Source organism: Protopterus annectens, chromosome 9.part0 (assembly GCF_019279795.1).
Source record: "Protopterus annectens isolate FY-2018-M chromosome 9.part0, PAN1.0, whole genome shotgun sequence".
In the NCBI taxonomy this organism is placed as follows: Eukaryota; Metazoa; Chordata; order Ceratodontiformes; family Protopteridae; genus Protopterus; species Protopterus annectens.
Window position 1 is genome coordinate 855515258 of NC_056743.1, and position 19456 is coordinate 855534713.

The following is a 19456-nucleotide window of genomic DNA, read 5'->3' on the forward strand; positions in this document are numbered from 1 at the left end:
TGCTTTGGTAAGTTTACATACACATCTGTACAACGTTCAACATTTAGATCACTGTTGCAGTACTCTAAGCTCTATGGACAATGTATCTAAGCTAAGCTAGGGATAATATAGGGAGGTCGAAGACAGACTTGAAAAATGGTCTTGGCAAACCCTGCCTTGAATCTGGAAAAGGAATTAAATTAATAATGTTTTGTGAAAATATGTACTTTTGGATTCCACTTCTTTCCAAAATGCCACAAAGAAGTCAAAGCCCTGGAAACAGTTTGTTATGGTGAGACTAGCAGAAAGAAACAGAATGAGACAACCACCTAGAACTTGTCTACTTTGACACTTTATGTCCTTTGTTCTAATCTTCAAAGATAACAAATAGCTGATTGGCCTTCTTGAAGGATTTTGTTGCCCAAGTAATATTTGTGTTCCTGTGGACATCCAGTGTATGTAAAGGTTAGGTTTTGGAAAAAATTCCCTGGCCAGATATCACAGACGTTAAGGCACATGATTACCAACCGGTAGTCCTGCATTAGAGATCTAGTTGGAGAACAACTGGCAGCAGCAGTATCTTCACGTAAGAAAGGCCTGGCAATCTACTTCCGTAATATGCCACGAAAACCCTATGGGGTCTTCCCATAGAGTTGTCATGAGTTGATTTTGACTCAGGGACAATTACTTACTTACAGGGAAATTAATGGATTGGTTAAAGGTAAACTCTGACACCACTTTAGTTATAAAAGAAGAATTTGTTCTCAAAGAAACCTTGCCCTTGTGGAAAATGAGGTAGGGTTGACTCACCGTAAGAGCAGATGCTCTTCTTGCAAAATCAGAGCAATGAATTATATAGTTTTCCATGTCAAAAACCTAAAATCAGCCTGATAAGCTGGTTCAAATGGAAGAAGAGTTAGTTTTTGAAGTTAAGATTCCCAAACAGGCGCCACATGGTTTCTAGCTGGATGGATATACAGAACCCCTTTCAAAACCTGTTTGACTTGAAAACAGGAAGAAAGGAAGGGATCCAAGGGCAGACAGGCTGAACTGGCCAAAAGATGAACCCTGACAGAAGAGTAAGAAAGGCCAAAGGATAATAACTCACACAAATGTTCTAGAACCATAGGCATCCATGCCTTAAAAAGGTCCTGGCTGTTAGTATGGCACTAACTAGAAAATGTTTTTCACTTGCATATGTATGATTTCCTATGGACAGTTTGTTTAGGCTCCTTTATTACATGATACATGTCCCTAGAAAAAAAGATGCCTAAAGGATATCAAAACTCTTATCATCCATATCATCCAAGCAGTCAACTGAAGTGATTTCAGGCTGTGGTGTATCAACCAACCCCTGTCTTATGTGAGTAAATCCAGTCTCTGGGGAAGCCTGTGGTAACTGCGTTTGAGCATTTTCAAAATAAGGGAGAATCACTGTTGCCTGGGCCAAAAAGAAGTCCTACCACTAATGCACAGGAGTCCTTTTGAACCTTTAGAAGAACCATGGATATCAGTGGAAAGGGTGGAAAAGCATATAGGAACATTCCTGTTCATTCAAATAAGAAAGCATCTGTCTTACAGTCCTGTTTGCAAAGAATCCTGGAGCAGAATTTCTTTAACTGTCTGTTTCAAATGGAGACAAACAGATCCTTTTTTCGAATACAACTTTATTTACATCTGCCATCAAATGTTCATCGCTATTTACATTGCTGACATAAAATAAAAAAATAAAAGCAGCATAAAAAAATAACCAATGAACAACTACTCAGATTTGAGTTACAGCTTTGCACACTGCAAAGAAGGAAGGAAAGTTTACCCACTTCTTGGGTGCAGTAAAACAATAATTACTCTATCAACCTCATCTTTCTCTTATCTCAAGACTCTGCATTGGTTTCAAACAAAAAAATGAATTGTTTCCATTTGGTAAAGGCCTGGACATGAGCCTTATAGGACTTAGTCCTCAATTCACAGGATCTAATCTCCTTCCTAATTTCTATCACTTATGAGATATCACATGGAGTGACCTTCTTTCATAAATTAAGCCTGAGAGATTTGATTAATACCACGGCATAGTCTTTTGCAAAGTTCGTTGAACTATTCTATAAATTTTCAGGCTTAGGGCAGGTCTATTTAATATGTTGCCAATCACCTAACCCCCTTGTTACCACACTATCAACATGGCGGTGGTAACACACAAGAACATGCATGATAGTTTAGTTGGTGTGTAAAAATGTTATATAAACATTGCCATCCAAAGAAGCAGTATCACCTAAATTTGTGGCATATAGAGGGAACAACAGAATCCCTGACCATTTGTTTACAGGGATTTCAGTCCCTAAGCTCAACTCCCATTTAACCCTATATTTATTTGTATAGTCTGGTAGGTAACCTAATAATAGTTTATATGTTCTTGACATGTACCTCTTTATATTCCTGGTCATCTCGTACTCTTATCCACTACCGTATCCACAATGGCCTGTCTTCCTCCTTAGTAATTCCTACCTTTCTCTGCGCTAACTGTTGCATTAGTGTCGTGTAGGAATGTTCTGACATATTAGGGATCCCTAGTTTCCTATTTATATCCATATGCTGTATATTATTATTACCGTTACTTTGGTGGCCCCAGATAACTTCTCTCCTAGCATTTTTGAATTGTTAAATTAATCTGTAGTGAAGAGGGCCCCGGCACCTTACCAGGCGTACTGGACATAGATCTTCCATCCATACCTTTGTGTTTGTAAAGTCAAAACTCCAATGAACTAGTTTAAACAAGTCTTCTATTATGTTACCTGTATAGTTTGCCCCTTGGCATGAGCTGCCCATCAATAATTTATGAAAAAAGTTTAATCTACCTCTGTACAGTCTGTCCAAAATACACTGCCATTCTGCTCAGGAGGGCGAACTAAATATATTAATATAGTAATTTTAATCTTGCTGCTGTGTTATGTAACAAAGTGTGGATGGGCAAGTACTCCATTGTCTACTGGCAATGTTAACATACCCCAGCTAAACCTCGATCTAACCTCCTACAGGGAGAAAATGGTAGGCCCTGGGATATACAAAGAATGAGTGAAATATTCTATTTCTCCATCTGGATTTTTACAAACAGATCTTTTTGAGGTGTTCCTCATAGGTGTACTTCACTATTTTGAAATACTGAAATCTTGAATTCCAGTATCTCGAGACTAAAATATCGAAAGCCCAGTTGTGCGAAAGTCCACATAACCGAATTCGGAAATGTCGAATCAGCGGTTGTGGTGGTGTGCTTTATTAATGGATAGCTGCAGATTCAGATAAGTGTTTATGTTTAAAGGGTTTTGGGTGGGATTTTAGTGTATGTTAGTGTGTTGGGAAGTTATAGGTGTAGGTTATGGTTTGTAGGTAAGAGTGTGAGTGTGTAAGTGTTGAGAATGGTGGTGTTTTTACGTATGTGATGTGTGTTTGTGCAAGAGGAATGTACAGTGTGTAACGGTGGGTTTAGTGTATTTGTCTTTTTAAGGCGACCTCGGAGTTAGTATATATATAAGTAGTGGGGTGTGGGGGCACAGCCCCCCACATAGGGGGTGCAGGGAATCTTGCCCCCCTGCTTATATGTAGGGTAGGTTTGTGTATTTGTGTTGCTGTGTTTGTGTGTGTTTTGTTTGTTGTAGTGTGGGGAGGAAGGTATATATATATATATATGTTTGTTTGTGTGGTGGAGGGTGTATTTAAAAGTCGTGATTTTGAATTTTGTGCTTTTGGGGTTTTGGTATTTTGAATTTTCGGCTTTATAGTCTCGAGATACTGAAATCAGTGACTCAGTTCCTCAAAGATGGATCAATGCCTGGAAGATCCTGAGTGTGTAGTTTCCATTTGGGAGGGCCTATCATGTGCTCAGCTTGTCTACTACAATGTTTTGCTCTGACAGAACTTAAGAGGCCTAAAAGTTCAAACTGATGAACTGCGACCTCCCAGGCCACCATGGCAAGTCTTCAAAGACAGTACGATCAGGTACCCTTTTGTTTGTTTATATACCACATCACTGTGGTGCTGCTGGTGATCATTTGCAGAGATCCTGGGGACCAGAGATGATTTAAGGATTTTAAAGCATTGATTACCACCAACATTTCTTTGAAATTTATATGATTTTGGTCTGTTCTACTTGTTCCACAGACCTTACACTTTCATCCCTTTTGATACAGTCCTCCAAGCAAAGTCTGAGGCATTTGTTGTGACACACTGAAGTGGATGTGAAAGGGAGCAGTACAGACCTGCAGTGAGAGAGCGGAAGAGAGAGAGAGAGACAAAACGAGGGAGAACTGGTTCACCTAGCACAACACCCAGCACTGGAATCTGCAAAGATAATGGCTGTTAATGCTGAGTCCAGACTAACCTGAGGTACCACTGATTGTTTCCCATGTGAAGTCCGACTAACTTGAGGTACCACTGATTGTTTCCCATGTGAAGTCCGACTAACCTGAGGTACCACTGATTGTTTCCCATGTGAAGTCCGACTAACCTGAGGTACCACTGATTGTTTCCCATGTGAAGTCCGACTAACCTGAGGTACCACTGATTGTTTCCCATGTGAAGTCCGACTAACCTGAGGTACCACTGATTGTTTCCCATGTGAAGTCGGACAAAGGGAATAATGACAATTATCATTATCATTATTATCACTGGACAGATGTTCAGGCAGATGTCAGACACTGGCTGGAAAAGCGCAGGAAGATTTGCACAGTTCTACTTTGTCCTAAGGAAGAAAAGCCCTTTCTACAGAAGTGTCCAACAGACATCTCAGAAAAAGCTATTCTGTTGGAAAGGATGAGCGATGATTTCTGTAAATGTACTTGAAACCCCAGAATGAATAGGATTTTCTTGATGTATATCAAGGAATCTTGATAACTACAAAAAGAATCTGCAGGTATAAGACAACCATCCAAGTATGGAAAGATGTGAATGCCTTGAAGTGGGCAGTTAGCAATTACTGAGGCTAGCCTACTTGAAATTACCCTTGGTGCAGTAGACATAACAAAGGGTACGACACAAAACTGATAATGTATGCCAAATACAGAAAATCTTTTAAAAATGTTTAAATTCTTTGCAAACTAGCATGCAGTTATAAGCATCTGTTAAGTAGAATGTAACCATGAAACTATGGGGTGTATGAGGGGTAACAAGGTTTGGAGGTCTTAAACTTTAGGACTTTGAGATAGAGATTGAGAAAGGAGAGATTTAGGACTGGTCCCCACGTTCCCTTTTTGGCAACAGAAAGACAGTTGAATAAAACCCTTTGCCTATCTGATCTGACGGCACTAGTTCTAAGACCCCTGAGATACCATTTGCTTCAAAACTGGAGGAAACAGGGAAGTGTGGTTTACAGGATGAAATGTCATCACCTTAAATGGGGGAAGGGATTTCCACTGCTGTAAAATTCTCAGGCCACTGGGACAATGAATGCCTAGACTGTGGAATAGATTTAAAGGATTGCATGACTAAAGGGAGAGGAAGCTTGACTAGGCAAGTAGTCATTCTGAATTTTTAGACTGTCCGTGTTTGCAGGAAGCTTACCCTTTCTTCTTTGATCCCTCCTGCCACTGCTTTTTAAAAGTCTATTTGTCTGAACTTTGCTGAGACTGTTTTTTTTTTGCTTCATGGAAAAGGGTCCTGAATTAGAAGGAAAGTTTTTGCTGAACTTAGAAAATGAGGGTTGAAAGATTTGTGTAACCCCTTGAATCAATTTCTCTTTCATCCTATCTTTGTATGATCTCAGCAGCAGAAGGGCCAAACAGATCATGTTTGTCAAGGGGATAATTTAAAATCTCAGATTTAACATCTTCTGGTACGTTTTGAGACTTTAACCAAGCAAATCTTTACATAATTGAACTAACAGCAGCATCTATGGATACAGCATCATCAGAATCATAAGAGCACTTTAAAAAGTGTTTTGTTACCCAAAAAGCAGAAACTATTAAGGAATTTAATGAAGTTTTAACCTCTGAAGAAAGAAAGTTTACAGTTAATTTCTCATGTTCTCAAAACAGGCCAGTAAAAATGTTACTATATGAGCCTGCAGAATTCCGAAAGTTAAAGTAGCAGAAGAATAAACTTTCTTCCCAAATCTATCAAAGGCTTTCTCATCCTTGTCAGAAGGAATGGGGTTAGCATCCACAAGATGTTTAGCAATAGTTGGCTTTGATAAGAAAATCACTGCAAGACCTGATCTGGGATTAGAAAACAGATATTTATGCGTTCGCTGTATTTTATATAACCTATTAGAACTTTGGGAAGCAGGAGGTTGACTGTCAGGGATACTGCAACCTGTGAAGAAAACATCATCTCTAGCTAAGCCGTTACCTCAGTCCATATTCTGATAAATCAGTAGGGGGAGATGCAGGCTAAGGAAAATATAGGTGTAAAAAATCATAACATTTTTGCTAGGAAAGGGATTTCATTTTGCTCTCACTGAAAAAGAATCTTTAACTTTGGTTACAGTTTTAGAAAAAAGATAACTCTTTTGGAGGGAAATCTGAAGAAACACTTTCCTCAGAAACAGAATCTTCAGCTTGAGGAAAATTCACTGAAAAAAAATACTCTTCATCCATTCCCTGTTCTGACTGGAAATCAGTGTCAGAACATGAGGGAAATCTCTTCTCTTTCCATTTGAAGTCAGTGAAGAAACAGGAATTAAAACATTAAAATATGAAAGTAATCAATCCCTTGTCAAATCCCAATCTTTCCTATCCATAGTTAAAGAAATGAGAGAAACATTCTTAACTTTTTGCTTTATTTTTCTGGAAGAACACTGGGAAAAAGACCAACCATGTCAGGGGCACTTGCCTGGGAATCAGCCTCCTTAGCACATCTATACAGTAAGATTTCATCCGCTCCTTCCCCACAAAACCAAGAGTGTCTAGTGAGGGCAACCCTACAGCGACAGAGGATGTGTCTAACTGCTGCTCCTTAGAAGTTTCATGAGAAGCTACACCACAGGGTCTGAGACAACGATGAGTAGTACAAGCAACCAAGTCTGGCCACAGCAGGGTCACCCAATGCTGGGCGAGGCAGTGAAGAAGCCAGCCTGGCACTCAAAGACTCCTAAGAAATTTACTTCTTTTTGCAGATGGGAGAAGGAAGAACAGAGGAGTCCAACAATTTCTCCATGGTTACGAAGAGAAGGAAGTATTCCCTAGCATAAAATATGTATGTTCACAGCAAAAAATAGTTTACCTCAGAAAAAAAAGATCTAGTGGAAGGTTCCCCAGAACGGTATTTATCAGCCCAGCATCAAAGGATTGCTAGCCAACCATCAATTCCACAAAACTCACAGAGGGTGTATTTTGGTGGCAAGAAAGCTCTGAAACTTTTGGTAACCTAACTACTGCTTTTATGCATCTTTCCTTGAATCTCATAACTGTTAGGGTATGTGGAAGGTGCCTGAAGCTTTGAAAGCTAGCCTGTGGTCATATCCTTAACTATATATATATATATATATATATACATATATATATGTGTGTGTGTGTGTGTGTGTTCATATATCCTGTACAGTTTAGACTACTGCAATGGTGATTTAAATGTTAAACATCAAGTGATTCAGAAATATGAAAGATTGTATTGTGCACAAGCTCACCTTACTGGTATGTCTTTGAACAGAATGCCTAACATACTTGGAACAAATGCACTTAGTGTTCCCCCTACCAACCTACACATCCCTGTTGTACAGGCACCTACACACACACACACACACACACACACACACACACACACACACACACACACACACACACACACACACACACACACACACACACAAGGTGAACAGTCTCATACACACACATCCTGATACAGTCCCAATCATACCCCTAAACACACACAGACACATACACTCAGACATAGACAAACTTTCACACACACACCCACACACACACACACACACACACACACACACACACACACACACACACACACACACACACATGCAAGCACACTCACACACACAAAAAATAGTGCTGGTAAATGGAAAATATAAAGTAAGTTAAGTTCTACATACTCAAACACGATGGCTAGATTAATTTTTTTTCTTGTTTCTGCAATATAGCTGTACTGTCTCTTGACCAACACAAAGCACTATGTTATAAACACTGTTGACTGGTACTGATTATTGTGACTGTTGGTCACTGACTGACCAGTGGCAGTCATCTATTCAGTGACTGCACAGGGCAATATCATCAGAATACCACTGCCCTGTCTGCACAGTATACCACTGCAGTGTACCTGCAGGCATATACAAAAATGGGAAGGGCTTGGAATTATGCATCAGCTTTACAACCCCTATAACTTGCTGTGTGTATAATACAGTACTAAATATATATGCATGCTAATGACCTGCATGTTCTATGTTATGAATTAAGGGACAGACAATGTAAAAGTTTATACCTTTAGTGTACTGGCTACTATATTGAAATTAGCTATCACAGTTTTCATTAACGTGTGAGAATATATGGCTGTGACTTTCATTATTGTTTACACATACAGACAGCTATAATTTCGTTTGGTATATGGTACGATTATGGCAAAATGTCATTAGGCTAAAGATGCCCAGCACTACTTTACACTATACAATACGTACTAAGTACTTTAATGCGAAAATATACGCAGTGCATGAGGTAATGCAAACAGTACATGCACTACAGCAGTGAGCACTTATAGAACAGAGTATGTGAAGCAGTACCGTACATGCACTACGGCAGTGAGCACTTATAGAACAGAGTATGTAAAGCAGTATCGTACATGCACTACGGCAGTGAGCACTTATATAACAGAGTATGTGAAGCAGTACCGTACATGCACTATGGCAGTGAGCACTTATAGAACAGAGAATGTGAAGCAGGACCGTACATGCACTACGGCAGTGAGCACTTTAGAACAGAGTATGTGAAGAAGTACTGTACATGCACTATGGCAGTGAGCACTTATAGAACAAAGTATGTGAAGCAGTACCATACATGCACTATGGCAGTGAGCACTTATAGAACAGAGTATGTGAAGCAGTACTGTACATGCACTACGGCAGTGAGCACTTATAGAACAGAGTATGTGAAGCAGTACTGTACATGCACTATGGCAGTGAGCACTTATAGAACAGAGTATGTGAAGCAGTACCGTACATGCACTATGGCAGTGAGCAGTTATAGAACAGAGTATGTGAAGCAGTACCGTACATGCACTATGGCAGTGAGCACTTATAAAACAGAGTATGTGAAGCCGTACCATACATGCACTACAGCAGTGAGCACTTATAGAACAGAGTATGTGAAGCAGTACCGATTACATATAATGTCCCTATGCCATTTCTGATGGAGCCATCATGTATCTGCAGCCAGAATATTCTACCAGAACAGAAACTGTCTGTGCCCTTTCCCTGTTTTTTTTTTTTTTTTTTTTTTAACCAGTACTCAGAAATATCCCTGCTTAAGAACCTAGGCAGGAGATTCTGGAACATATGTATTTACAATGTCTAATGGATGAATTCTGGTCTTTGGTGACAAAGCTACCAGGAGACCGTGTGTCACTAATTCCAATAGCCAATGCAATTTAATTAGCACAAGTACTTTGTGATTATATAAGCTGCAGTGATATCAAACTGCATTCCATGTTCTACTGTAGCTCAGAGGGATAAGTCATGTAATACAGGCATTCAAGCCATGAAGCATCACTCGCTGAGCCTCCAGTTCTTAAAGAAGGACATCAGGGGCTTTGTGGGAGCCCTTCCAAAATACCTTTCCTGGGAAAAGACTATTAAGATGGCTCTGACCCTCTCCCCAAAAGCTCTAATGCTTTATCTTATCTTCCTATGTCCTAGATTTTAAACAAATCTTTATAGTAACAAGTATTTTTATACAAAATTTGACAATCTATGTATGCTGGTGATATTGCATTAAATATACCTCCCTGTATTTAAAAAAATATTCATATACAACTTATGTAACTATTTTTTACTTGAAACTGTTTATAAATGATGAAACTGATGTCACACATATCTGAATAATGGAAGTGTTGCTCATGAATGAAACTGACTGTAAATGATGACGCAATGCAAATGATGTCCATGATGTCTGCATAATGGAGTTTTCTCCTCAGGCCTCCGATGAAAAAGGGCACATCTAACTCAGACTTTCCTGGTAAACAAATGCCAATCAATCAATAAATAAATAGGCATCTGTGCTATTTCAGTGATATTCCCTTGTAAGTTTTCATGGGTCACTGATCCTGTCCCTACAGAAGGTACATGTGCTGCATCAGTCATACCCTCACCTAGTAGTTGAATGTAGTGAAAGGCTAACACTATGATGTACCAACATGACACAGACATGAACCTGACATCTAAGGATTATTAATGAGCATTAACTACAGACTCACCCTTTCTCCATCTTCTCCAGATGGGCCAGGAGGGCCGCGTCCACCGGTGTCTCCCTAAAACAAAAGTAAGACAAACACAGCAACCAGTCAATCACCAGAAAGATATGAAACCTGCGTCCATCGTTTTATTTGTTGCATTACAACCAAGAAGGTGCGTGACAGCACACACACACACACAGAAAGCATGCCTCTTTGTGGGAAAGTTAGCTGGAGAAATTATAAACACTATTCCTAAAAAACAATTATTCATCTGCGCAACATAACATATCTTAGAAACTGCATCTGTACCACCATTCACAATATGTGGCAAATTCATTTTCTACAGAATACTGAAAATAAAAGTTACTGTTGGTAATATCACAGCTGCAAATCAGTTGAATTTTGGTACCATTAGCAGTAAAAAAAAATCATTGAAAAAATATAAATAGGCCATGTACTACATGTTTACATTACAAAAATGAAAGTACAGTATTATAGCACAACACACGATTATGTGGCTATCACATATTCACCTCAGAACGCATACACAATTTACCTGAAAAAAGCAACATGTAACAAGGAAATATAAAGTAAGCCAATAATAAAATGGTACAAATATCACATGATTCAAGACCCAATACACTGAGATTCCACGTCTGTGAAACTTCGGTACATACGCCTAAGTTGTGCAGTCTTGGGGAGGTTTGTACTGGCATATACTTCACAGAATTCTTTTAAAAGAAAACAGGTGTAAATACAAAAGCTTTTGAAATCCTAGAGGATAAACTACATAAAAACATTACCAAAGAACTTGACAAAGTAAAAAGCATACTCACACATGACCCATAAATGATATAACCACATAGGATTCATAAACATTAGTTTTACATAACAACACATAAAATAGTGGGCACATCCAGTGCCAACCCAGGGAATACATGTCATCTCATCTAAAAATGTCCCTCACACAACACAATTGCAAACTTATAAAGTTATATACATAGAACGTTTATAGATCCCAGACTTCATACAACACAAGCTATGATACTGAAAAATCATAAAGCAAAATATACCACAAAATAAAGTCACTTGCAAAACACATTAACATAACACTGACGGCCTTTCCAAAATGTATTACAACAATTACTTATCAGAATAGAATGGTTAGGGATTCCAATAAACTAAATCAGAAGTAAACGAACCTCAGTTTAAAACTATGACATAAATAACAGGCTACTTGTGGCAGCCACAAATTAAATGTCTAATCTGTATATAGGGTCTATATTAGTAAACTGAAGCAGCAGAAAGACGAGCATAGTTTTGACACATATGTGTCAAACTCCCAGGTAACAGAATGGCCAGATCACCGATTTTTTTTTCCCTAGGGAAAAAAATCGGTAGGCCAACTATATACGACACACCAGTACAAACATTATAAAGTGGGGGGCTTTGCCCCTCACACACCCCCAACTAATTATACTAACTCCGAGATCATACTACAGTGGGGAAAATGGCAAATTCACAGCGAAGGGCAAACAGTTTTTTTCCCTAGGAAAAAATTCAGTGATCTGGCCATTCAGTTACCTGGGAGTTCGACACATATGTGTTGATAAAACGGTGTTCGGCTTTCTGCCGCATTGATTTGTTAATATAGACCCAGTATATAACATTTCTGGGAAGATCCACTAAGTTTCTGCACATTCCAACTTAAATAAAATGAAGAGGTAAATAAAAATAGCAGAACAGGATAAACAAGAGTAGCAAGGACTGGATGTAGACATGACTAATAGAAGGGATACAGGACAGACTGACAAATACATAGTCCAATGGATCTTAAATGACCATTGTTAAATTAAAGTACACGTTTCCAAAAGAATCGCATGCTTCCTTTAGCAAACCTTTACATTTCATTTCTATTTTTAGGTGAAGCTTCCAACAACTTTCACAATTTTGTTAGTTTATATATAACTACAAGATTATTATATTTTGTTTATTTCTGTTTTATTTTATAGTTGCAAAAATATCCCTCTGGTTTGGAGGGATATTCTTGCATTTATCTACTCACCTAACCTGTTGGGACTTACATTTGGGACTGTTATTTCACATTTATTTTACAGTTGTTAACTGGGTAGGTGGGCTGTATCTTGGAGAGAGAAAGTCTCTAGTTTGTAACAATGTTGGAAGGAATGAGATATTTTTCCTGTACTTTGGGAAAACATCTCTTTCAACAGCTTTGCAGAAATGTAAATGGGTTCATCAATCCATATCACATTCCAAGAGAAGAAGGGCAGAATGAATGATGGATCTGACTCAGATGAAACCTTACCAGTTAGGACCGCATGGGATAACTGCTAGCTGCTTAGTATATCACTGTAAAAAATGGCTGTAGCGATCTCTTTGAGGTGAACTACGTGAAAACAGCAGTTTCAAAAGTAAGATTACCAGAGCAGCAAATGTGTTGCTTCCTGTGAGTTACGGTGGTGTTGGGGTTAGTGGTATATGTCAGAAGATAGTGGTACAGGATGTACTGTTTCCTACAAATGAGCCCCTCTTACATTTTTTATGATTTCTAATAATATTATTGTGGTGATTACCAGCCTTGCTCTACCGCAGTCACTCAGACAAGGTCCTATTACTCAGTGAAATATAATTTGCTGTTGTAGAACCCATTATGGAAACTGCTGATTTATGCTGTAATAATGCTAAGAAAAAGTAAAGAATGACATAAAATGGGACTAATTCTAGTAAGCCTTCACTTCTTGTCCACAGGCATTAGTCTCCTCATAGGATCATACAAGGTTTCAAGGCTAAAGGCCCTAGATCTTTTTAAGCCTAACCATTCATACTACAAATTTCCAGTTTATCAATGCCAATTGACTAGAATGGCCTTAGCATATGCCTGTGCCATAGGGCATCTACAAGCTGCCCATGTCCATAAGGGACACAGGTGACAAGCCATGGGTGTATTTACGATTTCCCATCCATTGTTCCAAATTGTATTTGAACAGGCTTAGGGAATAGCTCAGCTTTACATGAATGGGGAGACAAAGGCTTCAAACCTGCGCCCTTGCCATAGGAAACCTTAACATTAACCTGCTGAACTAAATGATAAGTAAAAGGTTCATAGTTACTAGGCATGCAGTCCTGGAGACTATTAAGGAGCCTAGCCTAGACTTCCAATTGCTCCAAACATTGTTTGGTTACAGGATTCACTCAATGTCACACTAGGTAAATGAAGGTGAAATGATGCAAACCCTGCATTCTTGGCACAGGAAATAGCTGTCTCCATACATCAGCAACTCATCACTGCATTTGACACATACAGACATACTCAGATGATTGGCCAGTCTTTGTAAATGCATACATACAAATAGGAAGTTATAGTTAACATCTAAATAAACCGACTCTAAATGGCACCTAGGGAATGTTGAAGACAGATAAAGACACTCTCATCACCTTTCCCTCCCTACAAGAGTCATACTCCTCCTCATCTCAGCTTCTTTACAATTGTCAGGCTTTCCATCTTCTTAGTTCTTACCCAACTCTTATTTCAGAAACTACCAAACAGTATCCAGTTTCCACTAGAATATCAAGATAGTATTGTATTATAATACGACTAGCCTACTATATGCATTAGAATGAAACTATCAATAACTGTGTATATAAAACATGTCATGAACAAGTATGTACAACTTCATTACTCCTATGAAGTATTATCAACGTATCTTACATGAAAACATTCAGTCTCTGCAACTCTGTAAGACAATACTTTTACTGTGAACCTGTATTATCATGAGACAAACTAGCTCTGTCACAATAATTTTACAATTATCTATGTGAAATTCATTTAACTGCTGTCTCTGTAAAAAAAATGTGCAACTGCACCAGGGCATGGCTGAAAAGGGCCCACGGACCAGTTCACTCACCTAGTCAAGAAAGCGAAAATAAAATAAAATAAATATGGAATGAAAGAAGTACAAGTGAAAGAAGAATAAAGGTCAAGCTACGGCTAAAAATTAAAAGTAGTTCAGCAGGGCTGTAGGAGGATGTAACAAACTAGCTGCTGGGCTGTATCGTAATTTCACTCTGTCGTCTGACACTCATTAATACCAAACAGAATCAGAAGAGAGACAAGAGGCAGAATGACAGAAAATAAAGTCATGCCATGATATATAACGTAGTAGATGAACAAAAAGTAAAACCAAACAATAAAACAGTTTAGGAAACAAACACACAAAGATAAAGTCTGGATGAGAGAATGAGAGGCAACAGAATTGACATAAAATTCCTTTCTTTATAGTTCATAATAAAATATAATTTCTGAACAACTACTTACCCGATTTCCTTTCTCTCCAGGTAATCCAGGTAGTCCGTCAAAGCCCCGTTCACCCTTAAGAAAGTAAAAATAAACACATAAATAAATAAATAAATAAATAAATAAATAAATAAGCAGGCACCTCGTAAAAAGTTTCAATGATTAACCAAAAAAAAAAAATAAATACTGGGAAGTAAAACTATAATGTTTTGACACTCCCGGAAGACAGCAACATGATTATTTCATTATAAGTACGGACATGTGGACATATGCTGACAGAGCAATAATACATTAATGAAATGCTTGTCATTTACAAATAGTAAATGCTGGGAAGTAGCAGTTACAAATAATTAATTGGCTGGATTCAGTAAGGGGAATAATCCAAGTTGCAAGTCTGCTTTGCCAAAATTCTGTGGATCCTTACAACTACAGTCATTTTTAACAGTTATGATTAAAATAACCTGCATATTTGTTTTCAGTCATTTCTCAAAAAAAAATGAACATGGTTAGTTAGGTCTTGAGAGAAAATGATTTTGCACTGTGAATATGAAATCTCCTTTTTGGGCACAAAACAATTTTGCTCTATATCTGAATTATATTAGTAGTAAAGCATAAAACTAATACTCTAAATTCTAGGTTAAAAGACTAAAAACAGGAAACATTAAGAGGTTGTATTCACCACAATAAATACTGGTGTATAAGTCTGCATTCAACAATATAAACAGAGCACTCCTTTTTTCGCCACAGTGTTGTATTACGTTACCTCATGAATGGTGACTGCCTGCTTTCATAATGTTATGGACTCAACTACAGTTTGCACCTGCTACCTAAGTAGCTATAACAAAATGGAAAGAATCCCCCCCATCACTTCTCTTGTTTGTGTCTTTCGGCTTTTCCCCCATTACTTCTACATTATCTAAATCTGAGCTTACCTTAACTCCAGACTCTCCCGGAAGTCCCCGAGCTCCATCGGCTCCAGCGGCCCTGAAACAAGAAGCACTCATATCAAACCAGCAGAAACGATCCACACCTTACCTAGAAATGCAGTGATGAATCACTGCTTCTAAGTTTAATACATATACACCTTGGTAGTAGGGGAAACTATCATTTTAAATTAGAATTGTAATTTTCCCCACTTAAGATCTGTTTGTAGTAGTTTTTTGTTTAAATAAATGTAAACAATCAAATTACAAAAGAATGACACCAGCAAGAGAAAGAAGACAGCACTAATAATTTCTAATCACTCTCACAGTTTGCCTAATGACATACAATGTGGAAGAGGCTGAAAGTACAGTTGTATAAGTAAACGTACCATAGCAGTAGATGCCCGAATCATCAATGCTGCAGTAGCCTAAGCTATTAGGATTATATTCATATGCAGGATATAACCCATATATCTTTGGCTACTGCAGCAGTGATCAACATGAAAAGCATCCACTGTGATGTCCTGTGGTTTGCTCAGGTTCACACAATATGTTATTAACTCAGTGAGTTCATAGAGGAATCTCATGGTAAGTTTTTCTAGTCTCTGCAATAAACCACCCCTTAAATGTGCAGGCCTCATTCTCTCATGGCAGGTTGTCTGAGATAACACGTTAAATCACTCCTAGTTCCACTACGTACATTGTACCCCCTCCCCCAACGATTGGATGAAGAAAGAAATGCAGCAACACAGATTTACTGATTTTCATAATTATTAAAAATAAAGCAACAAGAAACAATCTAGAAACTTCTCTTTCTGAGAAATTTCACTTAACCATGTCTTTAAATATCCACAATGCAAACCCCGCAATGGTTTGCTACTTCAGCAATATCCTTTCCTGAAATATGTTAACATGCCTATACTGCATTTAAATGTTTTGTTTTTTCAACCGTGACAAAAGTCTTAGGAGTCTTCAACAATTAATGGTCTGAGGTATGCACACTCTTAAAGAAATAAAATGTGACATTAGGCTGCCTGTGGTGGTGCATCGGTTAGCGTTGCTGCTCACAGCAAGAGTTTCTCCGATTTGATGCCTGTCTGGCCTGCGTTCTGTGCAGAGTCTGCATATCCTTCCTGTGGTCAGTTTCCTCTGGGTACTCCGGTTTCCTCACACATTCCAAAGACATGCAGTAGGTGGACTGGACACTCTAAACTGGCTGTAGGTGAGAGTGTGTGCGCAAGTGAGTGGTGTGGATGAACTAGTCACCCAGCAATGTAAACCTTAGCTCGAGATGATAGTCATTGCGGAAGTGACACCCCAACCCCATGTGCAAAATGACAAAAAGGGGTTGAGGATAGATGGATCTGTGTCTATGCTGTGGAATTTCCCAAACTAAGATATAGTAACAAACTATTATGATGTAATCATACATATATAGCAGAAGATATGGCAAGAAGACATGGGAGGATATAATAAATAACTTTAGCCATTCCTTTTAAAATTATTACAAAACTGAATACAAAAAATTGTATGCATCAAGCAGCCAAAATTGTACACAGGATGAATGTAGGAATTTGAAATGCACTTTAATTTAAAACAAACAAAAGGGTGGCATTTCTTGCTGATTCACTCTGATACTTCACAATAAATACAGATATGCTCATAAATACTATCCAAGAAGGGGAAATTGATAAAAAAAGATGGGGGAAAAAGATAAAAAATGAAGTTCTTACCCTGCGCCCAGCTCTTCCCGGAGGGCCTGCCATACCCTGAGGTCCACGTGGTCCCTAGAAGTCACCAAAATGAGAAAATAACTAACAAATGCCAGGGTTCAAAACTGCATCACAGTAATGCAGAGCTTAATATTCACTAACAAAAAAGTCAAACAAATTATTTAAACAGGCAGTAAGCATTTATAGGTCATCTTCAAAAGTAGTTTACATTTTTAACTCGTCACTAACACTTTACAATGTTAAAATCTTTAAAACACAGTAGTTATTTCTAAATGCACTGTACTCCACTTTCTATTTTGTCTCAAGGTCAAAGACTATAGACAAAAAAAGCAATACACAAGTAGCATACATGACTGCTGTTTGACTAAAACATTACTAGCAGCTGAACATTGGTTGCAGTGGCCTAAACATCAACATTACAATAAAATGATGTTATTTACTGCTCAGTTTAGGCAAAACTCTAATTTTTTATGAAAAGTATATCTGGAAGGAGTGTGGAGGACTGTTATTTTCCGCAGACTTCCCCTGACTAATGATCTAGTACAGAAACTGAAAATTATGTAACAATTTGAAAAATTAACTTAAATCCAGTTTTAAGATGCTACCACCTTGTGGTGTCATCAACTTATTTTTATGTTTTACACCAGGCTTGAAGGCAGCATGAATACGACATGTATTTTATTTTTATTTGTTGACTGGTACAGAGCATTGATCCCGCTGGACCATTAACAAGTTCAGCCCGGAGACAAGTGACTTTTGCTTCTGTCTTCTAAACATTCAAACAAAACAACTTATCAGAAGCTGCACTAAACAGCTGAAGTAAGTGATGTAAAAGTAATAATCACAACTGTCAAAACACCTCTTTGAGATAATTAAACATGATCAAGGCCTTTAAGCTAAAATATATATTTTATTATAGCAGATCTTGTTTCTGAGATTATCTGCAATTAAGCACTGCATTTTGTTTGATATGTGACTGAGCTGATTATATTTAGAGGCAGAAGTGTGAAAGCACCGACACCCTCATTTGAATATGAAGTTGTTACAGCTCCCCAGTGCATTCTTTCTTTAAAGAAATTATTTTTTTGAAAAAAAAAAAAAAAGATCTGACACAGTATAATTCATATAATTGTGTTAAATGCACAGATCACATTGTTGTACATTTGCACTTCTGTATGAGAAATGTTATGAAAAACTACTTTTGTTTTTTTCTTAGAATTTCCAGTTTATATACTTTAGAAATTACAGTTTATATGTTCAGTCTGTATTTGGTAGTAATGTGACTTACATAAGCTTAACCATTTTTTCTAGCAAGGAACAGAGTTTGCATAATGGCAGAAAAGAAGATGCTATTTGAAATGTTTGTATAATTAAAATGTAGTTATAAGAACAAAGTACAGTTGTGTACACTTACCATAAGGGCGGGAGACTTAAACCTTGACCACACGGTATTATAAAGAGACGTGCTGGGAGGAGATTCATCACCCAGAGACTCCCTATGCTGTGGAACAAAATCCCGGTACATGTGAGGCAGAGCACCTCTCTGGTCTTGTTCAAGAGGAATCTTGACCAATGGATGGGAGATTGCAGATATACCCCAGGGATTACTTCAGCGTCACTGCTTGACAGAGGCACAGCAAAATGATAGGCATAGTTTTAAACTAAAAGGGTGGCGAAAAAGCCACAAACTAGTGGCTAGGCTTATAAATATAAAAAGGGGGGTTGGCGAAGCCACATATAACTGGGGCTAGGCTTATAAATGCCCTTGGGCAGATAGCCTAGTATGAACCTATGAACCTATGAACCTATGTAGATGTTCAAGTATAATCACTGTTTCAGTCATCACATTTGTGTTATCTGCTTGCAGTAGCCCTCAGTCGGCCTGATTAACAAAGTCTTGGGTCCTGCATCGGCTGCTGTCTCATCTTCCATGATGTCAGGTTGTCAGGGGTATAAAACATGCAGCCGATGCAGACCTCTCAACTGTACAGATTTTCGCAGAATGTCCAGATTCTTGCGTCATATTTCTGGTGTGTTCCTTCTAAAATCTGTACCTTTCTGGCAAATAGCTGAGGATTGAAGTCATTAAATAATAACAAATATTTGAGTTTAAGGCTCCATATCCTTCA

The 19456-nt window shown here is 38.1% G+C and overlaps 1 protein-coding gene across 1 annotated transcript in view; it reads right to left on the bottom strand.

Annotated features, from left to right (window-relative positions):
* The window catches only part of COL11A2 (collagen type XI alpha 2 chain), a 484735-nt gene that overhangs the window by 197852 nt on the left and 267427 nt on the right, over positions 1 to 19456 (bottom strand). Inside the window, exons 18-22 of the mRNA XM_044083566.1 lie at positions 17328 to 17381; positions 16214 to 16215; positions 15604 to 15655; positions 14693 to 14746; positions 10378 to 10431 (exon numbers count right to left, since the gene is read on the bottom strand). Coding sequence (XP_043939501.1) covers positions 10378 to 10431; positions 14693 to 14746; positions 15604 to 15655; positions 16214 to 16215; positions 17328 to 17381 — 216 coding nt within the window. The remainder of the gene's footprint in view (positions 1 to 10377; positions 10432 to 14692; positions 14747 to 15603; positions 15656 to 16213; positions 16216 to 17327; positions 17382 to 19456) is intronic.